This window comes from Sceloporus undulatus, chromosome 6, assembly GCF_019175285.1.
Source record: "Sceloporus undulatus isolate JIND9_A2432 ecotype Alabama chromosome 6, SceUnd_v1.1, whole genome shotgun sequence".
Classification (NCBI taxonomy): Eukaryota; Metazoa; Chordata; class Lepidosauria; order Squamata; family Phrynosomatidae; genus Sceloporus; species Sceloporus undulatus.
Genome location: NC_056527.1, coordinates 115,228,989 through 115,253,088, shown reverse-complemented (window position 1 = coordinate 115,253,088; position 24,100 = coordinate 115,228,989). Strand labels below are relative to the sequence as shown.

The following is a 24,100-nucleotide window of genomic DNA, read 5'->3' as shown; positions in this document are numbered from 1 at the left end:
TTGCCAGGGCAGTTAAAGTGGCCTCAAACTGGGTTATTTATGCGGTGTGTTTTATACCTGTAGCTGTTCAAGTTAGGTCCAAAACACACTGCAGAAACAATCCTGTTTGAGTCCACTTTAACTGCCCTGGCTCAATGCTAGGGAATTCTGGGAACTGTAGTTTTGGGAGACATTTAGCCTTCTCTGTTAGAGAGCTCTGGTGGCATAGGAAACTACAATTCCCAGGATTCCTTAACACTGAGCCAAGGTAGTTAAAGCGGTCTCAAATTGGGTTATTTCTACGATTTTAAAAAACCATCATGTGCGTGATGCACTTTTATCTGCCTTGTTATGCTTTAAAACGATTTTATGATGTTTTAATTATTGATGTTTCTAACATCACAGCTAATTTAATCTTTAAAAACTTCCTTTCATCAAGTGTGTATCTGTGTTGTTTCAGCCTCCTGGTAACTCACCTCAGGCCCCTTCCTGGACTAGAACTGGGGTGTAAATTAGACACTAAATACAAAAGATGGGCTCTTAATACGATGATTTTTAAAAAGCTGAGATTTCATTTTGACTGTTAGGTTTTCAGCTGATGTTGTTTTTAGCATTCTGAGCCGCCTTGGGTCCCATCATGCCAGGAGATTGGCACCATGTACATGGAATAAATATTAACAGCTGGTTGAACTATGTGTAACATTAAAAACAATTTAAAAGAACCACAGTAATTCTAAGAAGCAGTTAATATTACAGCCTAACACACTGCTAGGTGTCAGACAAAAATCCACCAAACAACAATACCATTATTGGTTCACTGAAATGCACAATATACTTGTTGCAAGCTTTCGAAGCTCCATGGCTGCTGCTTCTTCAGGCAAAGTGTCACTAGCAAAACAGGAGAAAAACAATTGGAGATGTTAGTCAGATGTCTGCATAATGTTGTTTCTGACTGACATCTCCAATTGCTTTTCTCCTGTTTTGTTTGTGACACCTTCCCTGAAGAAGCAGCCATGGAGCTTCAAAAGCTTGCAACAAGTATATTGTGCACTTTGGTTAACCAATAACGGTATCACTGTTTGGTGGATTTTTGTTTGAATTTGCTCAGCTAAATGGCCAACACAGCTACACTTGCGTGTTTTCTACACGAATACATATGTGTTTGTTAGAAACAGTCCCTGAAAGCAAAAAGTCTTTGTATGCTGACAGATTAACCAGGTTATGCTGGAGTGGAATAACCTGATGACAGTGTTATGCTCTGATAAGTTTCAATCTTGACTACTACAATGTGCTGTATGTGGAGCTTTCCTTGAAGAGCATCCAAATCTTGCCAAGAAATGAACACCCCGTGATAGAGTCATTTTAGCATTGCCATAAGTCCAACACGACTAGGAGGCTCAAAGCATTTACAGCTGCTCCCAGCCAAATAAGTAATTAATTATTGATTATTGCCCCCCCCCCCCCCCCGGATCAGGGACCTGTCCTCTATTCTTTAAAAGCAAACTTACAGCACTTCATCTTCCAGAGATTGCAGAGACAGTTAACCCAGCTTTTCAAACAGGTTTAACAGGAGTATTATGGATGAACCTTCAAAACTCTTGGGAAATCTTGGAAAACTCTTGGAAAATTTTTGATGTTCCTTCAAAACTCTTGGAAAAACTCTTTGAATATGCCCCATTGATAAGGGATCAATACCGGCAAAAGAACACCCACATCCTTTTATTTCTTGATACTTTTATTCTCATTCATGTTTGTTATTAATAAAATAGTATGCATTTAATTTTATTTATTTTATAAAAAAACCAAATTAAATTGCATTCAAATATCTATCTCATGTTTTTGGGTTTCCTTCCAGCAGCCGCCTCATTACTGGTTGAAACATCACCACTCACTGAACATAGCTGAAAGGTTCCTGCCATCCTCACCCTGAAGTTCTGGCAAAGGTGGAGAGGAAGAAACAGAAAGCCCATTAATCCGTTGCATATGGTAATACATTGAAACACAGGTGAACTCCATTCAAGCATGGGCTTAAAACAGCTGAGGAGAGGGAGTACAGTAACTCCACCAATCAAGGTCCACATACAGGAATGTAAAGGTGGGTAGCTATTAAACTATCACAATGAGCACCAGTCAAAATGACACCATACCTGATAACTAGTGGATGGCCATTATTTGCTGACAAGCTGTAACAGATTCACCCACTTGTCCTAAGTGGGAAGACGGTGCATTATGCAATTCACACTTTTTGCTGGATATCCTAAGAAACATAATAGGCTAAAAATCGCCTGGCTATTGCCTGTGCTAATGTAATGTTACGAAATATTAATGGGCATGATAATTGGCCCAGGCAACTGTGGTGGGTCCGGAGCCAGCACGGTGTAGTGGTTTGAGCATTGGACAAACTTTGGAGACCATGGTCCCCATTCATCCATGGAAACCCACTGGGTGACTTAAGACACCCTCACAGCCTCAGAGGGAGGCACTGGCAAAAAACCGACAACCCTGAACAAATCTTGCCAAGAAAAGCCTGTGATAGTCTTGCCTTAGGGTTGCCGTAAGTCAGAAATGATTTGAAGGCACCCAAAAAAACAGCTGTGGTGGGTCCAGAGGCCAATTATTTATCCCAGGACCCTCCAGGGACTGCCAAAAATGCTAAAACCCAAAACCAACCAAGTACATAAGGAAGTGGTCAGAAGTCCACTTCTGGTTTCGAGAAATGGCTATTTTTTTTATGTTGAACAGTAAAGAGAAGGGACTGCAACCTATTTAAAAGGCAACTTGTCACTACTAGATGCTTCCCAGGGAAGTAGATCACCCTTTTCTATGAGGAAAAAAAAAAAAGGGTGGTGGGACAAATGTGGAAGGGATAAAGGCCACAAAAACAATCTAGGGGGCCTCAGGAGGGCCACTCTTTACCCACTCCTATTCCAAAGGCTGTGCAGAAGGAAAAGGATGGTTAACAATGGAACGTGAGGTGAGACAGGGATGATTAGAATTGTAGATGACCTTTGGTTAGGTAAATAGGATCCTTGTCAAATTCAGATAAAATGGATGATGCATCTAAACTAAGGTGGAACCAAAATTCTGCCAATACCTGTATGAGGGAGCAGACCTGAGGAGGTCTATGAAAGGTTATGCTACAACTTCTTTCGCACAGTTAGTCTCAAAGGATCTTCAATATGCCTTTGTATACAAAGGATAGTTATTGCTTGTATCTCATTTGTCTTCATAACTGTCCTGTTAAGTATGTGAGACCATGTCCTAGGACCTAGGGTATATATGTTGAGAAGCATAGATGAAGAAATATCTGGTTTACTCTAATATCTATACCACTCTCTTGCTAGAATTTGTTGGATGGATTAACTCAAGTGAATTTTGATAAAGTTATTAATTTTCCTCAAACAAATTTAAGTTGAGAGGAACTCACATCTCTGAAGGGAATATTATGTTTTGCATCTGCTTGGCAGATGGACAACTGAATTCTGTGAAACATAAAAATGTGATACTATACAGATGCACTTCCCCAAGGGGTGACTACAGTACTGGAGATAAAATCAGAGTATAGGTATAAAATCTGAGAGCCAGAGAACAATGAGAAAGGATTAAGTCAGTTGATCATGCTGGTTGGATAAGATTAGATTGACTAATGATCTGATCCAACACAATGTGGTTTCATAAGGTTCTTGTGAACTTCCGAAGAGTTGATTTGCTTCCTATGACAGAAAAGCAACTGCCAGCATGTTCCACACTTACAGAATTTACAAGTCATACAATTAGTCAGGCTAGTGGAGGTATACTACATCTCTGATAGGCACTAGAAAGCAGTCCCACAAACTGTCACTTATATCACATGATGGCCCAATGGCATAAATTAGCAACTTACTAGTGGTAGTTAGATAGACCAATGGTCTGACTCAGTATAAGGCAGCATCATATGTTCATATGGTTCAAAGGAACTAGAAGGAAAGGTTATCTAAATGTGGTGGAACCCATCCCATATTCCGGTTACTGATACTAATAGCAACAGGTCTAGAACCTAAAGATTAGCACCTAACTGTTAAGTTGAATTTGTGGTACCAAATAAGAAGATTTTGCTAAGGAAAGTACATCTCCTTTGAAGACCTACTGATGGCAGAGCTTCCATTACTTCTGGATGTACAACTAACAGTGACTAATATTGGAATTAGAGAACACTCACTGGGCAATCTTATGGTGTCTCTTTCCACCAAAGCTTTCCATCATACCTTCCTCCCAAGCACTTTTTCAGCCTAAAGTCTTTCACCAGAAAGGACTGTGAAAGGACAAAAACTATTTTGTAACAAGAATGATACATAGACAAGAAAAGCCGACTCAAAGGAGAACCAACATAAAACTGATGAAAACATGAAAGCAGATGATTTCTGCCTTGTTTCCCTACAATCAAGGAATGATAGTGGTAAAGGAGAAGGACATAAAGCAGATGAATCAAGAAAACAGAGACACACAAGAAAACAGGTAAAATTCAGGTTGCCTGGAGGCAAGATGGTCACCTCATGACCATGGAGACAAGATGGTTGACTCCTGATGGCCAGAGAGGCTTAGCTGGTCAGAAGTGGGGAAAGATAAGTCTGTAAACAAGCTCCCAGTCACCTCCTCCTTCTCCCGACAGGAGATACAGGGGAATGTGTCTTTGGTTCTTTTTTCTTTTATTTTCAGGTCCCTCACATCCTCTTAACCCGGCTCTCCAAAGCCTCCAGTTCCTTCATGACTTCCTTGGGCAGATCGTCGGGTACTTGTTCTGTTAGGTACTGCCTGATTTCCCGCACTTCTTGTTCCCAGAAATCTTTGGGCAGTGAGAACAGCTCCTCAAAGTTCACCTTGGTTAGACCCTTCATGTCTAAAGCACCTTCTTTTGGGATGTACCCGATTGGCGTCTCCTTGGCGCTCTCTTCTCCGTCAACACGGCGGAAGATCCAGTCAAGGACACGGGAGTTTTCGCCAAAGCCCGGCCACAAGAAGTTCCCGGCAGCATCCTTGCGGAACCAGTTGACATGGAAAATCTTGGGAAGGCGAACACCCTTGCGCTCCTCCATGCTCAACCAGTGCTCGAGGTAGCGGCCAAAGTTGTAACCAAAGAAAGGGCGCATGGCAAAGGGGTCATGCATGATGACTTTACCTAAAATTAATGGGTAGGGGGAAGAAGAAATAATAATAAATAAATAAAAAATTTATTTATACCCCGCCCTTCCAACGATCAGGGCGGCTTACAGAGAATTAAAACACACACAATCCATATTAACAATACAAGAAGATTAAAACCATACAATTACATCAACACTTCTAGAAAATAACAGGAAAAAGCCCCGTAGCCCAACCTCTTGGCCACGGAAGAGGAGGGAGGCCCACAGGATATTTATTCGGGGAATGCCTGTTGGAATAGGAAGGTTTTAAGGTCCTTCCTAAATTGGGCCAGGGTGGTAGACAAGCGGAGCTCTGTGGGCAGCGCATTCCAAAGGGCTGGGGCAGCTATGGAGAATGTCCTCCGTGAAGTGGAAGAGAAATTTTAACATGCGTAATATAATGTTAGGAAGCAACAGTCATCCTGCTTGTTGGTTTACTCTTACATCCAACTCCACCTGTCCATTTTCTGATATGAGCCATGAGCTCATCATTTTCTGACTGGAACCATGGGTTCATTTCTCCACTGCTACCTGTCTACCAATCTCTGAATCCATCTAGTACTAAGACAAGGACCCTGGAACAATTTTGTAGGGGGGGGGGGGGGGAGAACATTTACAAGTAGATTATTATTAACCTTGCCTGTTTGTATTTGTAGGTGAAGGGAAAATTACTTTTTCCCAGTGGGAGAAACAAGGGGACAGATCACAGTTTTGAGTCTTGACATAACAGCAAGCCATGGTTTAATCAAGTCAAGATTAAGCTTCTGGTGTGCTGGCAAGCTAGCAAACTATGGTTTTTGGCAAGTGCACATTTAGAGACAACAAGCCAGAATGGAACAAACTATAATCTGATTTAGCACTATATGTTCTGGGTCATTGTAATGACCTGAATTATGAGATCTGATTAATTGAATAGAATTGGAAGCAACCCAGAATAAATTTCTGAGGAAGTTATTTAGCCTCACCACCTGGAACATTATCAGCTACGTTAAGAGTTGAAACAACTCTTCAGTACATGCTCACTAGAGCTAGGTTATGCGTGTGCTACATTTTTGGTTGAAGTCGAATAAAATAAAATGTAATCATCTTCCCCAATAATGCTGTTTAGAAAAACTAAGAAGGGAAGGTTGGGCTCATGATTGTGTTGCAACAACATTTGAATATTAGTTCTTATTTCATAGGCTGATCAGGCTGATCATAGGGAATAAGTTATCTATCTGGATGTACAGGTAAAATTGATGACCAACCAAAAATCCTTATTCTAGATGGTCTGCTTTCCTTGTGAAAATAAATGATACCTGATTTAACTACATCTGGGAGATATTTCTAAAAATAATGGAGGCATTTACAGTATTGCATTTTCAAACTATGGGCTGAATCAATTTGCCTATTCCAACTAGAGTTAGATGCACTGAATCAATTTCAGAATAGTGAACCAACACACAAATTCCGTTGATGTAATAGGTCTGCTCAAATTGGGACTAGTAGTTAGATTTCGGTCTATATACGATCAGCAAACCTAAAGCAGGAGTGGGAAACTGAAAGAGTGGAGGACTACATTACTACCACCCCTGGAAACTTGGAGGCAACACACACCCTGGGAAATGGTGGCTACACTATCTACATGTTGGGCCACACTATCTACATGTTGATCCACACAGGCAGGACGCCACAAGAAGGCTTTTGGAGAGACGTCTGCAAAGGCTTCAAGCAGAGAAGGAAAATTTCCTCCCATGCAGGCTCACCAAACCTGAGCTCCTGGCTTGCAGAAATAAACACTGCTGGACAGCAAGGCTATCACTCAAAGAAGAGGGCTTTAATTCACTTGTTCCAAACTAAATACAAGATCGCACAGAGTATCAAAACAGCCATCTTGGATACTCACAGCTCTATATACAAAGAGTCAAAGTGCTCCGCCAGTCACTGACCACAACAACCCAACCCAGGAGATAATCACTATCTCCCTTTTATTGGTGGTCTTGTGTGAAGTCATGTAGTGTTTTGCCACCAATGAAATCTTGCTGGTTTCATCCCCAGGGTAGGTTGCATCATACCATTTCCCATGATGCACCTCTTGACTGACTTCACCACCTGTGCATGTTGTATCAGATGTCCCATGATGCACACCTGCCACTTGAACTGTGGTTACCTCTATTCCAGTTCCACCTAGTGGCCACATCCATGTCATTTCCAGGCCAAGTGTGCCACATTGTCCTAACACTACACACCACCTAGGGAGTTCTGGAGACCACAAAAACAGAGGACCTGTATAAACAGGACAAGATAAATGGATGGTCTTCTGCCTTCTTTTCTCTCCTTTGTGTATTTCTCCCAGTGAGACATTTCTGTCCTGTTTGCTGTCAAAGGTGGTGGGAAGTTCAGTAAACACTATGACAATGTTCAATCTTTCTTTTGAGGCACGGTGATAACAAGGCTTCATGAAATGCATCTTTTTTGCTACAGCCAAAAAGATGTTTTAGGGGGTTGCCAGGGAGCTTTCAATGCCCTTGAGGTTGTTTAAATTCTGTTCTTGCACATGGGTTGCTGCAAGGAAGGCTACGTTGGCTCTCCTCCCCATTGTCCTCCCTCCAGCGAGTGACTTTTTTGTATTCAAGCAGGCTTTGGGCAGTGGACCAACTGCTAAGAATAAGGCTTGTTACTAATCTGCTCCGGTGCTATTCTTAGCAGTGTTTTCAAATTGTGCTTTTAAATCAAAGGTGGAAATCATGTGGCCTTTCCAAATGTTGTTGGATTGCAACTCCCAGCATTCATTATTGGCTGGGGCAGTTGGGGCTTGCAGTCCAACAACCTCTGGAAAGTAGATTCCCATCACTTTTTAAAATTTTAATTAACTTCACCTTGTTCCATGGCTTAACTTCATTAGTTTAATTTTACTGTGAGTTGCCTTTAGCAGTTCCTTTTCTGAAGATGGGTCAGAAATCTTGTCAGTTAATTAATCTGATTTCCTTTTAGCTGGTGGGCAGGGGACTCATGGAGTAGTTAGAGGTGTTTGTGAAATTAGCGTATTGCCCCTCCATTAAGAAGTCTGCCCCCCCCCTAAATTTTCCTTTGTTTCCCCAATTTCTAGCATTCCAGAGAGTGCTACAGGTTGAGTCTCCCCCATCCAGAATTCTGAAATACTTCAAAAACCAAAACTTTTTATAGGTGGCTGAGATAGTAACATGATGGTTCAGTGTACACAAACTTTGCTTCAAACACAAAATTATTAAAAATATTATATAAAACTACCTCCAAGTTATGTGTATAAGATGTATATAAAACAAATGAATTTTGTGTCTAGGCCTAGGTTCCATCTCCAAGATATCTCATTACATGCGTATATGCAAATACGTGTATTCCAAAATCCAAACCAATCCGAAATCCAAAACACTTTTGGTCCCATTTCAGATAAGGGACACTCAACTCATACACTGAAAATTGTTCACACCTAGAACTCTTGACATTTTCTGTATTTGCATTCTTTTGGCATCTTTACCTGCTTCTTTTCTTTAGATGCCTAAACTATATTTCTAAAAGTGGAACTTAAATTTTAAGTCACTGTAAGGCTAGAAGAAGAGCCAGGGTGGAGTAGTGGTTTGCGTATTAGACTCCAACTCTGGAGACCAAGATTTGATTCCCATCTTGGCCATGAAATCACTGGGTGACCTTGGGCAACTGTCTTGTCCTCCAGAAATTCTGGCTTTCTAGTTCCAGAAGCCCTGGCCAGTATGGCCAAGGGAAAGAAATTTTGAGAGTCATGTTTCAAGACATCAAGAGGGCCAAAATTTCCCACCACTGCTTGAAATCCCAAAACCTAAAAGGATCTCTGCAGCTGTTTCACGGCTGCAGATGAGCCCTTCTTCTGAGGGCTTCAGCTTTAAGAAGCAAGAGGACAATACTGCTGAATCTAAAAAGCCAGCTAATTGTGAGGGTCCTGGCTTCCCCTTACCTTTGTGTTCAGCTGCTGCAGTGGACTCCGATCTCATGGCCGTGCCCACAAAGACTCCATGGCGCCAGTTGAAGGCCTCGTACACCAAGGGCACGCCTGTGGGAGAAAAGGTTTTAGGAAATTAGCCTCATGAAATCTTGGAAGAGGAGGACATGGCAAAGGGTACAACGTGGAAATGTGTGTGTGTGTGTGTGTGTGTGTGAGAGAGAGAGAGAGAGGGGGGGGTATCTGGTCCAGAATTTATTTGCTAAGGAAATTCTGGCTCCCAAAAGTATATTTTTCCAACTTCTCAACTAAGGGACTTACCCATGGGTCTCCTGCCCCCAAAGATGATGGCATCAATAGGGACCCCCTGGGGGGATTCCCAGTCTGGATCCATGATGGGACACTGGCGGGCTGGGGCACAAAAGCGAGAGTTGGGATGAGCTGCTGGCTCTGAGTCACCTGAAAAGAAATAGATGGAAGCATTTAAGTTACCATGTTACAATGGAAAATGAGAATAGGACCTCAGGAGGCCTAGGCAAAATTACTCCTGGGTTCAAATGCTGCCTGCTCACAGTACATACTCAGAGGAAAGGGGAAAGGCACGCTATACATGACCAGATATACTCTCTTCTTTGTTCCAACTGGGCCTCACACAAGAAAGAAGGACAGGAGCTAATCCGTACTGAGCTCTGGCACAAACCTTTACCGTTCTGGTCCATAACAGCACTCCAGCTCTGAATACGTTCCCTCCAGAGATGCTTGCCTTATAACCTTTACCTATTGGGATATGGTGTTTGATTTGATCAGACCTTTTATTTTATTTTATTTATGTGTATTTTATGTAACACAGATATTTATTTGCATGTTTATGACCTGGATTTGTACTCCCAATCCTGAAATTATAAGGCAAGCAGTCTCTCTATATAAATAAAAGATGTTATTTTGCCAAGAACAAGCTGTAGGGAGTGTGGTGCAAAGCAAAAGACCTAAAACAAACAGAAAGCCTTATAAATGCAGCAGTAAAAAGAATGTTGCTTCCTCTACCTTGAGTGGCAAAATGCAGCTTGTTTCTAATTCTTAATACTGTTGCCCTTCAGTATTATCGTCCCAAATTAAATGCTCCTCAAAGAATAACTTTCCCAAGCTGTTCTTCAAACATTCACCAGTGCTATAGGAACAGGAGAAGTTGTCTTATATTCAGTCCATGGATTATTCTACTTTGACACAAATAATAATAACTTTTTTTGCCCCCAAATGTCCTCTCAGGGGTATTTTTCCCATGGTTTTGCCCCCAACCCAGCTATTTTAGGAAGGGCCAGGAAGGGCCTTTTTTAACAATACGAAGTGAGTGGGAATCACTTATTTTGTCTCCTGCAGCTAAATTGGCCCAAGTGGGTAAAAAAATGTGGCAAAAATGCCTCACTGCCTCCAGAGGGCATTTGAGCACCAAAATACGGTACTTTGACTTATGATGTTTGTGGGAGTGTGGATAGTGGCAGATTATATAGCAGCAGCAAAGCTAGAGGGACAACAAAAATAGGGTTTAGGGCCACACGTGGCTTGTAGGTCAGTGTTGCTTGTCCTGATCTAGTAGACTGAAAGACAGCAGCTGTCCAGGATTTCAGATAGGGATACAAGGCTTGCTCTGTGCTGCTGAGGGACCCAGGAATGAGGAAAATGTGGCCCGTGGCCCACATGTGATCTTGGACCCCACATTTATGGCCTCCAAGCCCCTGGCCATTTCCCCAAACCACCCAATCCCACAAAAAAATTCATCCCCCGTGTGATTTTCTCCCACACATTTGGATTTAGTCCAAATGCATCTGAGGAAGTAGACTGAAATTTACAAAAGCTCATGCTGCCAACTTCTTTCTTTCAGCTAGTCTCAAAGGTGCTACAAGATCTCACTACATATTGATTCTACAGACTAACACAGCTATATCTGACTTTTTCATGGGTGTCTGCGATAGTGACACTTTCCTTTCTGATGGTCCAGTGTACACAAATTTTGTTTTGTGTAGAAAATTATTTAAAATATTGTGTATAAAACTATATTCCGGTTATGTGTATAAAGTGTATATGAAACATAAATGAATCTTGAATTTAGACTTTGGTCCCATCATCAAAATTCCAAAAGACCCAAAATCTAAAATACTTCTAGTCCCAAGCATTTCAGATAAGGGAGACTCAACTTGTATTTGCCTCTTCCTCTTGGTAGGGCTCCGACTCCTATCTCCTCCTTCCTCACCCTGTGTCCCATGCAGAGAGTCACCAAGGATTACTCCTAAATGTCTTTGCTCAAAATGTGACCCAGAACCCTTTACAAGAGACCACAATGCCTTACCTGGCTTCCAGGGCTTTCCCTGCCATGTGCTGATGGTAACCCCTGCGGGGATCATCTGGTCAATGCCTTCCCAGTAGACTCCCCCTTCACTGGTCTCAGCAACATTGGTGAAAATGGTGTTCCGTTGGATGGTATGCATGGCGTTGGGGTTGGTTTTGGTGGAGGTACCTGGTGCCACTCCAAAGAAACCATTCTCAGGGTTGATGGCCCGTAGGACACCTGCAAAGGAGGCAAAGAGCAGAATCTGCTTCAGATTCTGGAATCTTTTTCTTGAATATCTCATCTAGAGCTTAGAGAAATTACTTTTTTGGGCTATAACTCCCAGAATCCCTTAGCCAACCTTGGTTTGGGGAGATTCGCACTAAAAAAGTTCAAGGCAGCACATGTGACTCTCACCCAGTGATTTTCATGGCATAGTGCAGACTAGAACCTGGATGGCCGTGTCTCAGTCCAGTACTCCTTAACAATACAGGGAATCATGCAGGTTGCCTCATTTTGTTGGACTACAACTCCCAACATTCCTCAGCACTGGCTCTGCCGGCTAAGGCTTCTGGCACTAGTGGTCCTGCCACATCTGGGGGATCACACAATGCCCATCCTTGCTCTATAGTCACCATAACCCACTGGCTCTTCAGTAGAGACCAGCCCAAGGTGATTCATGGCTGGAGTGAAATTAGAACCCAGGTCTTTCCTGCCTAAATGCAGCATACAAACCACTATACCACATTGCCTTTCACCAAAACCTGAAACTTCCTAACTCCAGAATGTGTGTACTGGAGAGAAGCTATACTCTTTTGGCTTCATTCTCCTTGGATTTACTCTCGCCCTTCCCCACCAACATGCAACTCACCATCACTGTCAAATTTCATCCAGGCAATGTCATCTCCCACACACTCCACTCTCCAGCCAGGCAAGGTAGGGTTCATCATGGCCAGGTTGGTCTTTCCGCATGCGCTGGGAAAAGCTGCGGCCACATATTTCTTCTTCCCCTCGGGATTTGTGAGCCCCAGGATCTGGAAGAGAGCATGAGCAGCACATGAATTGTGCATGAAACCCATGAGCAAGAACTTGGCAAGGCCAAAGGAATAGCATGCACATGCGCTGGGAACCCACCAACCCCTACATCTTTCTTTCTAAAAGTGCTTTGCTACAGGCCAGGGATGGACAATTTCCAACAGTCTTGTCAGGAGCATTTATTTATTTTAATTTTAATTTTTTGACCTCCAGCTCCGGTCTAATCTCCACTGCAGAAATAAAGCACTTTGACACCACTTTAACTACCAATAAAAGTTTTTTAAAAACCCCAACAAGAAAGCAACATTTGTGATGTACGTGTAGGTATGTGAACGCTTCCAAATGTCAGATGACTTTCTTGTTTTAACAAATGCAAGTTTATTTCAAGAAAAAGTCTTGAGTGTGCCATGAAATGGGCCATGAAAAATGTTTGGGTCATAAAGCATAATTTTGTTTAATGGAAATTTCATACATTTTCCCCATATTTTTTCCCTGCAGCCTTTCTTCCGCTATGCCTAACACTGAAGCCTTCAAAGCATGGAGAGGCAGCAATGGGTAAATCTTCAGTTGTAATTTTGCCTGTGTGTAGTTTTTTGATTCAAGAGAAGTTCTGCTTTTTATTTTTAAGCTAGCATCCCTGGTTGCAATGAAAAACTGTGTATTAAATACAAACTACAATTGCTGATAGGTTGTATATCATTCAAACATGCACATGCACACAGGGAGAGAGAAAGCATATGTTCCTGTTTGGAAATTAAGGCAGAAGTCCTAACTGAAGAGGGAATTATCCTTTCTGAACTATTTAGGAAGACACACCAAGGACCATTTAAACAGAGGCTGGATGCCCATCTGTCAGGGATGCTTTGATTGAGAATTCCTGCATGGCAGGGGGGTTGGACTGGATGGCCCTAGTGGTCTCTTCCAACTCTAAGATTCAATTATTCTATTATTCTAGCCGACTTGCTTCTAGCAAGTGGATGCAAAGTGGAGGGTGAGCCCTGAAACCTCAAATCCTGGAAAAGAAGGAGGAAACCAGGTGTATAAAAACAGAAACCCCAAGAGTCTTTGCAAGGTGCAGCAATGAATTAATTAATCCTTGCAAACTGTAGAAAACTGATGCTCTTCTAGCTGAGCAGGAGATTTTCACACAGCCCTTAAACCTGGAGGATGTGCATCTTCATCCCCGTTCTGGAAATGGTACATGAAAAGTGTAGAGTCAGGGCCAGGTCCTGAGATTTGGCAACCCTCCCCCAAAACTCCCTCAGATCTCTTCACTTGTCCCCACATGGGCCAATGCCCTCTGTGTCCTGACAAAAGCCCTCACGTCTTCCATTTCCCTCTCCCCCTCTTGTGCGTCAGACTCATCCTTGTATGCTTGGGATTTCAGTAGGCCTCTGTCAGTCATTAACCAATTAATATTTGCTTGTTAAATATCTCTCCAAGACAATGTAAACACCTACTGTCCTTTGGCCTTGCGACTGGCGATCCAAACATCCATCCACCCATCCCAGCCCTGGTTATCCATCACTATTCTGTTTCTGAATCCTTTGCTAACAGACACCAACCCCCCCCCCCCCCCACAGGACACAGAACTAGGGCCTGGAAATCTTTCTTTTGGGGGGATATAACCCTTACCCCCAAATCCTGGCCACACTGACTGAGATTCTGTGTGACTGTACTCCACAAAAAAGGGGGAACCTTTGACATCCTGAGCTTCTTAGGTTGCCAGAGTGCAAGCAGAGCCAGCATGGTATAATGGTTTGAGTTTTGGACTACAACTCAAACCAGGGTTTGAATCCCTACTCAGCCATGGAAGCCTACTGGGTTTTCTTGGCCAAGTCGTACCTACTCTCTCAGCCTCAGAAGAAGACAAAAGCAAACCTCCTCTGAACAAATCTTGCCCAGAAAACCCTGTGATAGGCTTGTCTTAGGGTCCCCATATGTCAGAAACAACTTGAAGACAGACAACAACAACAGACTGAGAACTAGGGAGGGTTCCTGTACCTTTAGCAGTCATGTAGAAGGCGGCATTTCAACAAGTGTTGCTTGATAACTTGTTTCACGACAAGCTACAACTGCTGAAATTCCCTCCAGCCATCTAAATACTCTAAAGGCACCAGATTGCATCTTATCTTGGAAGCTAAGCAGGATCTACTCTGGTTAATATTTGGTAGGAGACCACCAATGAATACCAGATGCTGTATTCAGAGAAAGATTATGGTAAAACTGCCTTGTAGTATTCCTGGCCTAAGAAACCGCTCTGAAATTCCAAAGGTTGCCATGCCATAAGTCAACAGGCAATTTGAAGGTATAAACAGAGAGAGCACAATTATACCTGAAATGCAAGTATTCTGTCAATAGGTGGCTCCATAAAGTACTCCTGAGACTTGCACAGGATGTATGCAATATATGATTTTCTAAAGCCACAACCGTTAAAGGCATGAGAGCCAACCTTGCTCACCCTACCCAAGTAGGTTGTAGGCTTTTGAGTATCCTTTCAATCCATCCCTTCTCACCAGCATGTGTTCAGCCAGCCAGCCTTCGTCTTTGGCAATGCAAGAGGCGATACGCAGAGCAAAACACTTTTTGCCCAGGAGGGAGTTGCCACCGTAGCCACTGCCAAAGGAGACAATCTCTCGGCGTTTGGGGACATGTGCGATTATGGTCTTCTCAGGGTTACACGGCCAGTTGTTCACCAGTTCTTCTGCAATGGGCAGGAGGGCAGAGAAGGGGAAAAACAGGAGTCAGGGATCATCTCTCTTCTGCAGAAATTGCTTACCAACAAGTGAACTTTAAAAGGAGGTGGGAAGAGTTTGTTGCTGTTTTATCTACAGTGGGCCTTTGGTATCTGCTGTGGTTTGGTTCCAGGACCCCCCATGGATACTAAAATCAATGTATGCTGAAGTCCCATTAAATACAATGGCTTAGTAAAAGGGTGTTCCTTATATAAATTGGCAAAAGATTTGCTTTTTGAAATTTACATATTTTTTAATATTTTCAAGCCATGGATGTTTGAATCCATGGATAAAAAATCAGTGGATACAGTGGGTCGACTGTATTTATTAAAATGATTTGTTTAATGCTTTTCTGCCCACTTGGGTCCTTGTGGTGATACCTACCAGAGCCTTCTATAAAAGCAGATTAATTATTTCCATATTGACATTTTGTGTGTGAGAGAGATGAAAAAGCAACTAAACAACCCTCTTTTCAGGTAAATATGAATCTCAGATGGATACTGTAAAACTGATATAGATTTTAAAAAAAAATGAAAACATCTGTTTAAAAGACATATCAGATCTTCTACCTTCCTCAGTGATCTTCCTTAGACAGAAAACCAAACATTTTGCTTGTAAATTAAACTATTAAGTTCTGAGTGATTAAGTTACTGTATATCCTTTTGAGATCCAGAACAAACCTGTGAATAGTGATGTTGCTTTCTTTTTAAATCACACCCATCCAAACACACATATAAAAGTAGATCTCTCTGTCTGTCTGTCTCTCTCTCTAGATATAGATAGGTTAAACTCTTTTAAAAACTAGTTAAACTAAACTATTATTTATATGTATATGTACAGGTATGCATATGCATACAAAAACTCTATTTTTAAAGTATTTCCTAAAAGTATATAGTTGAAACAGTTCCCAAAAGCCAGTTTGACTTTAAAGCATCAGAGGCCATATGGAACTATGCACCAACCAGCTCTGAATTTTTAGTGACCTTCATTGGAAGTCAGTTGCATACCTGGTGGCAAACTTTTATGTGCAATCACTTTGCTATTGATTTTTGCGCAAGGCAGTCTTGGGTAAAAAGTGCTCTGTGCCATATTGAGAAACTTCCAGGGAATGACGGAACAGGGGCGTCATGAGCACACATCATGATGGTGTATCCACCCCCTGTCACCACCTTTTTCTCAATATGGGAGCCAAGGTGGCTAACAATCTGAGTTAAAACCCAGTACAGGTTGAATCTCCCTTATTCAAGACACCTAGGACCAGAAATGTTTTGGATTTTAGAATACCTCTATTTGCATATACATACATAATGAGATATCTTGGAGATGGGACCCAAGTCTAAACACAAAATTCATTTATGCTGCATATAGACCTCTTATACATAGCTTAAAGGTCATTTTCTACAATATTTTAAATAATTTTGTCCACAAAACAAAGTTTGTGTACACTGAACTATCAGAAAGCAAAGGTGTCACTATCTCAGCCACCCACGAAAAGAGTCTTGGTTTCTGGAGTATTTTGGATTTTGGAATTCTGGATAAGGAAGACCCAGCCTATACAGTTAAAACTATGGCTAGCACAAAAGTTAAAAATACAAATAAAGAGGGACATTAAACAGTAAAACTGTTTTTAAAAGGCAGCTGAAATATAGAAATAATCGTAAAAATACAAATGCAAATCCAATACAACCCATTTACAAGACCTTCTGCACCAGATGGTTAACATTCAAAGGCTTGGATAAATAGCTAGGTCTTTGGTGGCAGAAACCAAAGAGGGGTCAACCTAGTTTTCTTTGGCAGGGAGTTACACAGTTTGGAAGCTCCCTGAGTCTCTTTCGTCAGTGACTGTTCATCTATTAATTTGTTATTAATTTCCCACTACCACAATCCCAGTGAAAGACACACTTACCATTTAGGGGTAGGGGTCGCCCCACAGAATGGAGGCACTTGACAAATTCCCCGTCTCCCAGAGTGCGGAGGGCGGCAACACCCATGCGGGTCATGATGCGCATGCTGGCGACCACATAGGCTGAGTCTGTTAGCTGGATCCCAATTTTGGACAGGGGTGAGCCGATAGGACCCATGCTATATGGGATGACATACATGGTACGCCCTACAGAAAGAGAATGGGGAACTGAAGGGTCATTGTTGATATGTTTGATTTGAGGCAACATCAGGGATAGGCAAAGTTGCATCGCAACTCTTGACCTTTCCAGGTTCCCTTGACCATCCTTTTTCTAGTACAATTGGTCCTAAATTGCCTAAAGGCACCAGATCCTGGCTGATCTTGGAAGCTAAGCAAGATCAGCCCTGGTTAGTACTTGGATGGGAGATCACTAGGTGCTATAGGCTATATTTCAGAGGAATGAACTAGAAAAATCACCTCTGAGGACTCCTTGCCTAACAAAACCCTATGAAATTCATGGGCTTGCCATAAGTCGACAGGTGACTTGAAGGCACATATAAACACACATGCACACAAAGTACAATTATGCTCACAATGCAAGTATTCTGCCAAGAGGTGGCTCCACAGAGTATTCCTGATATTCACACAGGATATATCCAATATGTATATGGTTCTTGGTAAAAATCTTTTGGGGCCTTATTGGTTTCACAAAGATCCCTCCTTGTGTACATGGTTTTAATTCATTTTAACCTATTTCAGCTTTTAAAATCTGTATTTTAACCTGCTAAATGTTGAGTTTGTCTTTAGCTTTTTGAAATCATTTTTTAAATTATGTTTTCTGTTTTAAATCTGTTAGATGGGTTTTATTGTATACTGCCCTGAGATCTCTGGATAAAGAGTTTGGGAAATACCGTAAGTATTTTTTATCAAAATAAATGTATGCATCTATGTATGCAGGAGGGCCAGTGTGGCATAGTGGCTTGAGCATTAGACTATGACTTTAGAGACCAGGAAACCCACTGGACGCATATCAATTATTTAGAAAAGCTGGGGGCATTTTGGCAGTCTGTGTGGCTCCCAGAGGCAGAAAATTGAGCCCCCAATCTAAATCAATTATAAATGTTTCATAAAATAGATGAAAATCAATACAAACCAATGGCAGCAGGCTAAAATAATAATAAAGCATGTGGTTTTTCTTTAAAAGATCTGATAAATAAATAATTAGTTTTTTATTGTATAATAATATTTTTATAATAATTGTCTGCTGGGAAAACCCAGACAATGGATGACTAATTAAATAGACACCTGAGGCCTTGCCATTCACCAACAGACCAATAGACAGATTAACCGCTCTCTTCCATGCCAGCATTCTCTGAAGATGCCAGCCACAGATGTTGGAGAAACATCAGGAATAAACTCTTCCAGAACATGGCCACATAGACTGAAAAACCCACAAAAACTATGGATGCCAGCCATGAAAGCCCTTGACTTCAAATCAATCATTTTTAACTACCACTTGACAGGCAAGAGAGTGAAGCAACAACTCTAAAGGAAGAGTCTCATATCTGCAGGTGGGACTGAGAGAGAGCCCTATTAAGGCATACAAATGGAGGGGGTGATAAATGGAAACTGAAGAAGGAATGTGGAAGGACTGGAATGTGCAGAAGGTTTCAGGGAGGGATGCAGAAAAGTTTTCCTAGTTGGGGAGAGAAAAATAAATAGGCATTTGAATTAATAAGCAGATTGAATATAAACAAAGAGGGACAGAGAAATAATAAATTAACAAGGATCTGTATCTTTCCTTGCTAAATTTTCCTGATCCTGCCAAATTGGGTCCTAGCCTGGAGCCAGTGCTTTCTAGATCAAGGTGGGAACTGTATAGATCATCAACTCCCAGCACCCCTCATATCTGGGCCTATTGGCTGAGGCTGATGGGAGCTGCAGTCCAACAACACCTGAAGGGCTGAAAATGTCTTTCTAGATAGGAAAAATCCCTAATATATCATCAGTGCCCCACAACTATTTCCACCTTACCTTTCATGCAACCAGGGAACCGGTCATCCACTGCCTCCTGGAATGTTTTGGGGTTCATCCAGTTGCCCAATTGCCCTTTGACCTCAGGGGCAGGAATGGGCAGTGTGTCCCTTTGGTTCTCAGTTACAATAACTGTTCGGCTTTCCACTCGGGCCACATCCTTAGGGTCGGTCTTGGCTAGCCAGCTGTGGAGAAAAAGTGAATATGGGATTGTACACTCCTGGTATAGTATAATTATGCCTGCAATCCAAGTATTTCCCCATTAGGGGGCTCCACAGAACACTCCCCAAATTTGCACAGAATATGCACTAATTTTGCATTTCCTTCAGGAACCCCCATTCATACCCAGACCACAAAGGTCCTCACCAGTTCTCATATTTGGTCAGCGGCTTGATGACTCCTTCCGACTCCAGGAGGTTCAAGATCTTGCCATTCTCCTTCTCAGTCCCATCACAGATGTGGATGCTATCTGGCTGGCAAAGTTTCACCCCATGTTCTACAAACTCTTGGACTCGTCCCGAAAGTTTGCTAAGGTCTCCATGTAGCACCCGGGGGGCATGGGCCCAGCGGACTGGGACTGCCGACCAGCATCTCAGAGAGCATGCTCCGAGACTACAGGGGAATGGAGAAGGAAAAAGTGTGACTGAATACAAGAACAATAGAAAGGTACAGTTAGAAGGGAATCTCAAAGTAATCTAATCCAACCCTTTGCCAACACAAATACAGCAGGAGTGCCATCATGAAAACAAAAAGAGGATGGGTGCAGATAAAAACTCAAGATGGTAATCTCAGATGCCACCTTGATATACCAGCCTAGCAATTCTCTATTCCAAAATTGTATGGTGGGAAAATTTAACTTTTGGACAACAACTATCAGAATCCCCCAACTGACACAGCCATTAGCTTCTGGGAGTTGCCATGCAAAAAACCCACCACCACCACCACCACCATTGAGCTCTGAACAAAACTGGACCAAGTGTATATCTTGTTCCAGAAGCACAAAAGACCACACTGTGATATCCAACATGTGAGAATTTTTTGCAAGTTTGACTACCAACCTGGCAGAAATGTCTGCACATTCACAACAAGCTAAAAGGCTGTGCATGTGCATGTACAGGAGGGAATGTGCAAGTCATATGTTAGTGCACCAAAGCAATTTGACACACACTTGTGCAAAAGACAGTGAGCTAACAGAAACATATCCTGTACTCATAAATATGTGTTACGTGAATATGTTATAAATAAAGGGTCTAGATCTATTAACAGGAAAGCACCCATGGTTTTGAGCATGAAAACTTTGTACAAATGCATAAGAAAGTAGGAGGCTCTGCAACAGCTTTGCCCAACCTGTATCTCATGATACAGTTATAGTGGTATGATTCCATTTTAACTGTCCAGGATACATCCTATAGAAACCTGGGATTTGCAGAGGTATTTCAAGTTCTCAGCCAGAAAGCTCTCACTGCACTACAAACCCTGGATTTCATAGGATGCAGCCATGGCAGTGAAAGCAGAATCAGAGAATTATAAATATATACTGTGAAACCACCCCATATAATCTCTAGAGGTGTTGGATTACAATTTCAAAGCCAACTTTGCTGCAAGGTGATGGGAGCTGTAGTCCAACCCATCTAGAGGCATTGGGTCAAGCAAGGCCTTTCTACAAGGATGTGACTGAACATTTCCTCAATAGCATGAGTATGCATGCATTTTGGGGAGGCACATGAATGGAGCATTGTGCATATGTAAGAAGGAATGAAAAGTCATGTGCTTCTCTGACAGCATGCAGACTTTTCAAAAGAAAGAGAACACAGAGCAAACCAGATCCAATTAACATGAGGGAGAACTTCCAGAAAACATTTGCTGCTGGACAGTGGAAAGGACTGGATCAGGATTTCAAAATCCGAAATACTCCAAATCCAAAACTGTCCACATGGGAGATAGTGAAACCGTCATTTTCTGATGGTACAATCTACACAAACTTTGTTTCATGCACAAAATTATTAAAAATATTGTGCATAAAATTATCTTCAGGCTATGTGTATAAGGTGTACAGGAAACATAAATGAACTTCATGTTCAGGTTTGTGTCCCACATAAAAGGTATCTCAATGTGTATATGCAAATATTCCAAGTCCAATCCCCCAACCCCCCCCCCCCCCCATTCCAAACACTTCTGGTCCCAAGCATTTTGGATAAAGGAGTCTGAACTTGTAGTTGATTCCCTTATGTTGGAGCTTGGAAAGTTGGATGGCCACTTGTCAGGGGTGTTTTTGCTGTGAGTTTCTGCACTGACATGGGACAGATTAGATGACCCCATAGTTTCCTTCTGAGTCTATGATTGTTTTTTAATAGTCTGCATACATTGTGCAAAGAAGGCTGTGTCTGTGTTTCCTTGGCACATCTCTTCATGCGGATATATCTTTACATCTGTCCCACAGATTTGCAACAGTTTCCCAAGGGCAGCTTCTCATGCAGAACGGTGGTTAACCAAGCGTGTGGACTTTCTGAGAGAACAGGATGTGTGGGACGGTAGGGTAAATTTAATCTGAAGGCAGACAACAGTAGTATATTCTGGGAATATAGAGACTATCACCCACTAACCCTGGCAGATTTTCCCCACAATGTGCAGCACCCACTCATGGGTGGGGTGGGAGAAGCACTGAGACTCACACTTTTCATGTGCAAACACATGTCTTTGCTGGACTGCTGTCAATGTGGAAGCGTCATGTGGTTACCCCCTTGATGAAAAACTACAGGTCTGATTTTTTTTTAAAAAAATATTAAATTGTCAACATAGTTATCAAAATTTGCACAGGCTGTTTGAAGTGCCCAAGATGCTCAGGTACTCCTCCTTGTACCAATGGGTGTGGGCATCAGGGTTTCCACTTTTGCATGAGACTCTACACACAGAAGTGCAACCATGTACAAATCCTATCCATAAATGCCCCACTTACATGCCTGGTGCAGAGCTAGGGTCACTTTTACACAACACAATTATAGGACTTTGATCCTATAATTCATGAGCTGTCATGGCTACATCTTGTAGGACCCTGGGATTTGTAGTTTGGTGAGGCAGTAGAGCACTCTGGCAAAGAATTCTGAGTACCCCCCATCAAAGGATGAATCTCAGGATTCCATATCATGGAGCCACAACAAAGTGCTATAACTATGCAGTTGAGACCTTGTTGGAAAAGTGATGTTTTAGACTGCAGTGTCCAGCATCTTCACATGCCCATTTGCATAATTATGAATGATAGTTTCCAACATCCCCACTGGTCATGCTGGCTGGAGGATTCTGGAAGTTAGTCCCTCAAAATCACTTCCCTAAACTCTGCTATGGTGTTAAAAACCTTTCAGGGTGCAGAAATGGGACTAGAGTTTCCAGCATCCCCACTGACGATGCTGGCTGGAGGATTCTGGGAGTCACAGTCCTTCAAAATCCCTTCCCCCAAATCTGCTATGTTGCTAAAAACCTTACAGGATACAGAAGTGGCTCTAGAGCCACTGCTGGTGAGGGGAATCTGGGACTCATAGTCCCTAAAAATCCCTTCCCCAAACTCTGCTACAATGCTAAAAACATTTCAGTGTGCAGATGTGGGGCGAGTTTCCAGCATCCCCACTGGCCATGCTGGCTGGTGGATTCTGGGAGTTTTAGCCCTCCCCCCCATAAAATCACTTCCTTGAACTCTGATCTCATATTTAAGCCCTTCTCATGTACCCAATGCTGAACTCAAAACATTAGAGGTTTAAGGATCAAATCTTGGGGCTTGGTGATATGTTGACTTTTGACCCCCAACTCCCTGTCCTCCCCACTTCCATTATGCATTTCTGCACTCTCGGTTGGGTTGTTTGTGTTTGAGTAAAGCACACACAACTCCCTGACCCTTGCACGAAAGATTTGGGGTAGGTGAGGGTTCACCTGTTGTTGGCTAGGCTCCAAGAGTAAAGGGCAGGGGACGAACTGCATGGCATGGACTTTCACCCAAGCCAAGGCTTGCTATGGGATAGGAAGGGGGGCATGCGCATGGGTCAGGAGCTGGGAACATGTTGTTCCCACATGTTGCCCTTCCCTCCTCCACAACTCCCAGTTAGCATCTCCACCACACTGCTTCGGGGGAGATTTCTTAATTAAATAAAAATAATAAAAAATACAGATAAGCCAGCCACTGTGCTCAGCAAATTCACACAGAGCCCTTGTTGTGAAAGAGGAGAGGGGTTCTGTTCTCCAGCAATTTTGCAAACCTATGGATTTTTCTGGTGTTGGAGGAATCAATGCCATTTGGGCTGTTCCAAGCCTATCTACCTCTGCCACTGACCTAACTGTTTGGCCTTGGGTGAGTTGCTTTCTCCCAGCCTTGGTTTCTCATCTGTAAAATGGGCACCCAACAACAGATCAAGCTTGTGAGGAAGGACCAGTTGATAGTTCTTCTTGGATGCATAGGTGTGTAATCCTATCCATGTCTGCTCCAAGTCCCATTGATTTTAGTAGGATGAATGGGTGCGGTGTAGAGGTTTGAATATTAGACTGGCCAGTGAGACAAGGATTCGAATCCCTGCTCAGCAATAGAAATCCACTGGGTGACTTTGGGCAAGTCACACTCTCTCAGCCTAAGAGGAAGGCAAAGGCAAACTGCCTCTGAACTCATCCTGTCATGAAAAAATCTAATATATCATCACAATAAGTTAGAGTTGATTTTAAGGCACTACTGTACAAAGAAATATGTGTAGGCACACAGCGTCTTATTTGCAATGCAGTTTACTTTTAGAAACATCCCAGGGTGTCAGATATTATTGCTTCCATTTTATAGGTAGGGGAATTGATGCTCAGAGACAAAGGGGAAAAAAGCTCTAAAGCCAAAACAGAACTAGAACCCCAAATTCTCTATCTGTTTGGCCTAGCTGGCTTTCACTAGAAAAACCACTTTCAATCAGTCACTTTCCTGATTTACCGTGCATCTGCACTGCTGATATAATGCAGTTTGACACCACTTTAACT

General features: G+C 42.4%; 2 protein-coding genes across 3 annotated transcripts in view; one reads left to right on the top strand and one right to left on the bottom strand.

Annotated features, from left to right (window-relative positions):
* Positions 1 to 1,696: 1,696 nt before the first annotated feature.
* PCK2 (phosphoenolpyruvate carboxykinase 2, mitochondrial) lies at positions 1,697 to 21,520 on the bottom strand. 2 transcript variants are annotated; one of them, XM_042476346.1, is made up of 9 exons: positions 19,469 to 19,736; positions 19,103 to 19,287; positions 17,072 to 17,275; positions 14,947 to 15,134; positions 12,267 to 12,429; positions 11,417 to 11,635; positions 9,394 to 9,531; positions 9,088 to 9,183; positions 1,697 to 5,134 (listed from the first exon to the last, which is right to left on the bottom strand). In XM_042476346.1, exons 2-9 carry the CDS (start codon positions 19,158 to 19,160, stop codon positions 4,680 to 4,682), a joined length of 1,521 nt encoding a protein of 506 aa, XP_042332280.1. In that variant the 5' UTR covers positions 19,161 to 19,287; positions 19,469 to 19,736; the 3' UTR covers positions 1,697 to 4,679. The 2 variants fall into 2 exon arrangements, with proteins under 2 accessions (XP_042332280.1, XP_042332281.1); XM_042476347.1 differs by lacking the exons at positions 1,697 to 5,134; positions 9,088 to 9,183; positions 9,394 to 9,531 and adding exons at positions 10,099 to 10,240; positions 21,466 to 21,520 and having other exon boundaries at positions 19,469 to 19,745.
* A 1,723-nt stretch (positions 21,521 to 23,243) lies between these two features.
* Positions 23,244 to 24,100, top strand: part of NRL (neural retina leucine zipper) — a 40,099-nt gene continuing 39,242 nt past the window's right edge. The window contains exon 1 of the mRNA XM_042476350.1: positions 23,244 to 23,438. The gene's annotated coding sequence lies outside the window, so the exon portion shown is untranslated. The remainder of the gene's footprint in view (positions 23,439 to 24,100) is intronic.